Here is a 6,240-nt window from a genome sequence, read left to right on the forward strand (position 1 = left end):
TTTTCACATCCATTTGGTGTATTTCCAAATTGTGAATGGCTGCAATTGCTACTAATGTGTGAATCGATGTAATTCTTGTAACAGGTGAATATGTGTCAAAGAAGTCTTGACCCTCTTTTTGATGATACCCTTTAGCTACTAAACGAGATTTGTACTTCTCAATGGTACCATAAGGTCTAAACTTCTTCTTGAATATCCATTTGTGCCCAATTGGTTTTTGCCCAGGTGGAAAATCTACCAATTTCCAAGAGTTATTCTGCACAATGGAATCAATCTCGCTTTTGATTGCCTCTTTCCAAAAGGGAGCTTCAGACGAATCCATAGCATCCTTGTAGGTTTGTGGTTCCTTATTCACTACATAGGTCATGTAATCAGGTCCAAAATCTTTGGCTATTTTGCCCCATTTGATTCTTCTGGGTTCTAAGTTCTCTTCTTGAACCTTAGAAGAACTCTCTTCATTTGATTGTAAACTATTGTCTGGAATGGTATCATTTAGTCCATCATCTAGAGGTCTTTTCCTAGAGCAGGTAACCTCTTTCCCTTTATCCTTAAAAGGAAAAGTATTTTCAAAGAATTCAGCCTCTGCTGATTCCATGATGGTTTGGTTATGGATATCATCAAAATGTGATTTAAACACAAGAAACCTATAGGCTGCACTATTCATGGCTGGGCCAAGATAGATGCAATCTATGGTTTTTGGTCCAAGTTTAGTCCTCTTAGGAAGTGGTACTTGTACCTTAGCAAGGCAACCCCACACTTTCATCCTTTTATAAGAGGGCAACCTCCCTTTCCACAGATGATAGGGTGATTTATCACTCTTTTTATGAGGAATTCTATTAAGTATTGAATTTGCTGCAAGACATGCTTCTCCCCACAGATTATGTGGTGCTCCAGAAGTAATTAACATTGAATTAATCATGTTTTTCAATGTTCCATTCTTTCTTTCTGCCACTCCATTTTGTTGAGGAGTATATGGAGCAGTTGTTTGATGTATAATACCATTTAAAGAACAAAATTCAGCAAAGTCTTTGGATTCATATTCTCCTCCTCGATCAGACCTTAGAATTTTGATCTTTTTGTCAAGTTGATTTTCAACTTCAGCCTTGTAATTCTTAAAATAATTCAAGGCTTCATCTTTGGTATTTAACAAATAAATATAACAATACTTGCTGTAATCATCAATAAAAGATATATAATAATTCTTTCCTCCTCTTGTAGGTGTTGCTCTAAAATCACATAAATCAGAGTGGATTAAGCCAAGTACTTCGTAAGATTTTTCAACTGATTTATGAGGATGTTGTGAAAATTTTGATTCTACACAAACCTCACATTTTATGTTTTTATCTAATGAACATTTTGGTAACATGCCAAGTTTTGCCATTCTTTGAATAGAACGAAAATTGACATGTCCCAAACGAGAGTGCCACAAAATTGAAGGATCATGCATATACATAGAAGAGGGGCTAGTAGTTCCCATTATTACATTAGCATTAACATTGGTTACATCATTGTTTGGTGTTTCAACACCATAGTACAAAGGTAAGACACTGACTTTGAAGAGACCCTCACTAAGGTATCCCTTTCCAACATACACCTCACCCTTGGTGAGAACAAACTTATCAGACTCAAATACAAGTTTGAAACCTTTGTTACTAAGAATAGGACCAGAAATCAAATTCTTAGTAATTTCAGGAACATGCAAAACATCACTTAAAATAAGTTCTTTTTCAGAAGTCAGTTGCAGCTTCACTTTTCCCTTTCCTTCAACTTTTGCAGTAGAGCCATTCCCCATAAACATTGGTTCAGAATCCTAGACATTCTGGTATGTAGAAAACATGGTTCGGGAGTTGCAAATGTGCCTTGTGGCTCTAGTATCAATCCACCAATCCACACAATTGCTAACCATGTTGGTTTGAATCACAACAACAAACTGATTTGGTGATTCAACCATGTTGGCTTGACCAGAATTTCCTCCACCAGAATTACCACCATTGTTTCCATTATTCCCTCCATTATTTCCTCCTTGACCCCTCCTGAATCTGCAATCTTTGGCCTTGTGTCCAATTTTGCCACAAACATAGCATGGACCAGAATTCTTCTTGAAATTCTTCTTGTTAGGGCCATGATTTTTGCGATCTTTGGAAGAGTTTTTGGAGCCTTGCTCCCCTTTCTTGTTGTTGTGATTTGTCCTTGAAGTAGTTGCTTCTCCAACAAAGTTTGCACTTGGTTCCAAGGAATTTGCATCTGCCTTCTCATTCAATCTGTTATCTTCTTCCACACGAATTCTCAACACAAGTTGCTCAAAACTCATGTCATCAGTTAAGTGTTTAAGATATAGTTTGAAATTCTTCCAAGAACGAGGAAGTTTTTCAATGATTGAACCAACAAGAAAGTTAGAGTTTATACCCATACCTTCAACTTCAAGATAATGTGCAATGACTTGAATTTCCTCCACTTGTTTGAGGACAGATTTGGTATCCACCATCTTGAAATTCATGAATTTTCCAATCACGAATTTCTTTGAACATGCCACTTCTGTTTTGTATTTCTTTTCCAGTGATTCCCATATCTCTCTTGCAGTTGTGATGGTAGAGTAGATATCATAGAGGGAATCATCCAAGACATTTAGAATATAATTTCTGCAATTATATTCATTTGTGTTCCAAGTTTCCACTGCCCTTTGGTGTTCTGCCAATTGGGCTGCAGTGGGTGGTGTTACTCCTTCTGCAGTAGTTACCCCAGTGGGAGGAGAGGGAATCATCAGTGAGAACATTGGAAACATGAAGAGTTGTTAGATAAAACAACATCTTCTGTTTCCATCTCCGAAAATCTGAGCCTTTGAATTTCTCAGGCTTTTCCACATGTGTTTTGATGATGGAGTTTTGATCCATTCTTTACTCTTTGATTTCTGTCTTAGATTGTTATCACAGAAGTATACAATCAACAAAGTAATTGAAATAAAACAAACTAAATTCAAATATATATAATATACAAGAATAAGATTACAGAAAACATACTTGAATGTTGATTACACAGGAAATTAAATCTCGAAATTATACAAATTGAGGCCTGCTTTTGCAGTGTCCTAAGACAGAAATTTCCCTGGAATGAGTCTGTCTTGAGGATACAACAATACAATTCAAGAACAGATCTTGAATCTGTCGAAATTCACCATGATCCCCTTGGAAAGATAAACGATTTTTGAGAGAAAGTGTGTGTGTATTATTAGCCTTCAAATTCTGTCTGAATTCCTTCATTTATAGGCTTCTAATGGTGGTTGTAAACCACCAACCGAAATTAATTGCCAAAAACTGTCTGCAGTTAATCCTTTATTTAACAGAATTTGTTTTGCACTGAATTAATAAAAAGATTAATTAATGACTAATTAATTTCGGATTATATATTAAAAAAAAATTATTTTAGTCAAGAAGAGCCCCAAGGCCCAAGGCCCTATCTTTGACCATTAATATTTAATAATCCAAGCCTACTACTAGCCCAATTGACTAGTCCAACACCACAACCCAAACCCAATTTGCTTAACCCATTACTTGGTCCATTCAAATAAATGAGTGGGACAAGCCTTATAAGGTGGGAAAAGGTTTTCTCTTCCACCAATGTGGGATAAGTCCCATATTGTAATTTTATGGAGCAAAGTTCCAACAACCATCATCAATGGTTATCATTGCTAGATGATCATCTTGTCCAAGTTAAAAAGACCAGTAATCTTCAGAACCTTCTGTTTGTCTTCCCCATGTTCCGATCCGAATAGATCTTGCTATTTTACCACTACCAGCCTTGTATGCAACAACATAAATGTATAATATATTATTCAATGGATGTGTAAAAAGATGGTATTATGGACTTTAATTTTTAAGGTAAAACTTACTTGAAGTTCTAATGCCTTCTCTAGTTTTTCTACGATCCAAGCCATTTTTGGGCGTGCAATTATATTTTCTTTCAAGCATTGATATGCAACTAGTGAGAACATGTCCAATGAATTTATCTCCACTTCAGTTTTGATATTGGGATAATTGATATCAATTAATCTGTTCTGTTCATAATACTTTTGGGCCAATGCAGGGAGAAGCAAATTCTCATCTTGATATTTATGATATGCTAGCTTACCACACAAGATTTCAAATAGTACCACACCAAATGAATACACGTCAGATTCCTTTGTTAGAATCCCGGTTCTAGAATATTCTGGATCAACATAGCCATTGGTGCCACAAGCATTAGTGAGAAGAAAAGTAAACTCAACATTCGAAGGGCCTATTTTTGACAATCCAAAATCAGATATTTTTGCTTCCCAATTCTCATTCAGAAGAATATTTGAGCTCTTTATATACCGATGCAGGACTCTATGTTGGGGTCCCACATCATTATGAAGGTAATTCAAACCACCGGCTGCTCCAATGCTTATTTGTAGACGTTGGATCCAAGAAAGTTCATTGCTACATAGATGTTTGTCAAGGCTTCCACATTTTGCATGCTCATAAACAAGTATCTTTTCACCACCCTCATCACAGAATCCAACAAGTGAGATTAGGTTCTTGTGTCTGTAGTAGGAAAGCAAATGGATTTCCGTCAAGAACTCACGTTCCCCTTGTCCGAATTTACGATTTAGCCGCTTTATAGCAACGGTTGTCTGATACCCAGATTGGGAGAGTTCAGCTACGTATACCTTCCCGTATCCACCCTTACGAATGCATTTTTCATCGCAAAAGTTGTTGGTGGCCAACTTTATCTCTTTGAGCGGAACTTTTAAGCGTTCTACTCATGTCATGAGTGACGGTATGTGTATACACCTAATCACAGTAATGCAAAGAGGAGAAAACTCTCGAGCTTGACCCTGTATGTTATTAAATAACCAATCACACCTTAAAATCACAAGACATTATGCATCAATCAGTAGCACATCATACCACTAATATATACTACACGTTTTTTCATTTAGTAATTAAGTTTTAAAACCAAATTGTATAAAGAAACCATCTCTTTCTGTAATTTGGTTATCAAAAAAAATAAAAAACCATTTGTACTGGTTCAGGTAATTGATTTTGTTCTTGACTTTACTTTGCAAAATAACCATGAAATGCCAGAAAATGATGCTAACAAGAATGAACTAGCGATTTTGGAAAATGTTAAACTTTTTACAAACCAAGTCGCACGTCACCTGCTGAGATAGAACTTTTCAGTGGTAGCAAGCTCTAATAGTACTTTAATTAGTAGGTATCAACATTGGTTGATCAGTGGCTAAGTGTAGGCATGGGAAGAAATAGAAGGTTTTGTGCAAAACTCATTAAGTTTAACGGATTGTCATATCATCATTTAACTCTATCAATTTTTTCTGAAATACATTGAATTCTACAAAGTTCAATGAAATAGTACATTTTTAATAATTAGAAGGTTTCTCTTTTATCATTGAAGAGTTCAATGACTATTAAACTCCATATGTATTGAATGTAGAGCTAACAATTCGTGTATTCGTGTCAGTTTCACGTGTCAAACACGAATTTGACACGCCACGAATACACATAGAGAAATAAGCTTTTTCTCCCTTTTCAATATGTATTCGTGCCGTGTCATGTCTCTTACGAATTCATGTATTCGTGTATCGAATTGCTAGATCTAATTGAATGCCAACATGACATCCCAAAGTGGTGGAGTTTAATCCATTGCATGTCAATGAGACATGTCACCTCATTCGATTATCCTATTAAACTATGCCTTGTAGATGATCTAAGTAACCAGTGTCAACTAATGATGAGAACAATATTGAAATCGAAGCCTAGCAGTTGAGGTGCCAACATTCTATAAAGAAGGTTTAGGGTTCAAAACATGTGCGCCCAACTGTTGTGATATGTTGGAGACGGTAGTGCTGAGATTGCCGGGGGGTTTAGTGTCGATGCCCTCTCCTGATATCACAGTACAAAAATGAAAGTAGATCGTTAGTCGACGTCCGGGAGGGATTCCCGGGACGAAGCTCCGACGATCTAGTTAGTGTTTGTTCTCAGAGAAGAGAAAGTATATTCACTGGAAAGAGAGTTCTCTCTCCTTCACGAGGAAGAAGGATCCTTTTATACCTAGTTCCAGAGGCATGTGGACCTCAACTGATTTTGTTGGACATTCCTTCGTGGGACGTGACGTGGCGGACTCCTACTGGAAGATCCTTTGTCACGTCCTTTTTGCATCCTCTCCTCATTGGCTAGAGGAGGATCTTTCAGTTATTACGGAGAT

General features: G+C 36.7%; 1 protein-coding gene across 1 annotated transcript; it reads right to left on the reverse strand.

The window, feature by feature from the left end:
• Positions 1–1,810: 1,810 nt before the first annotated feature.
• LOC145112541 (uncharacterized) lies at positions 1,811–2,761 on the reverse strand. The gene has a single exon (XM_079048692.1). The coding sequence runs from the start codon at positions 2,759–2,761 to the stop codon at positions 1,811–1,813; it is 951 nt and encodes a 316-aa protein (XP_078904818.1).
• Between the last annotated feature and the right edge of the window lie 3,479 nt (positions 2,762–6,240).

The sequence above is a fragment of the Lactuca virosa genome, chromosome 5 (assembly GCF_052849685.1).
Source record: "Lactuca virosa cultivar CGN04683 chromosome 5, Lactuca_virosa_CGN04683_v6, whole genome shotgun sequence".
Taxonomy (NCBI): domain Eukaryota; kingdom Viridiplantae; phylum Streptophyta; class Magnoliopsida; order Asterales; family Asteraceae; genus Lactuca; species Lactuca virosa.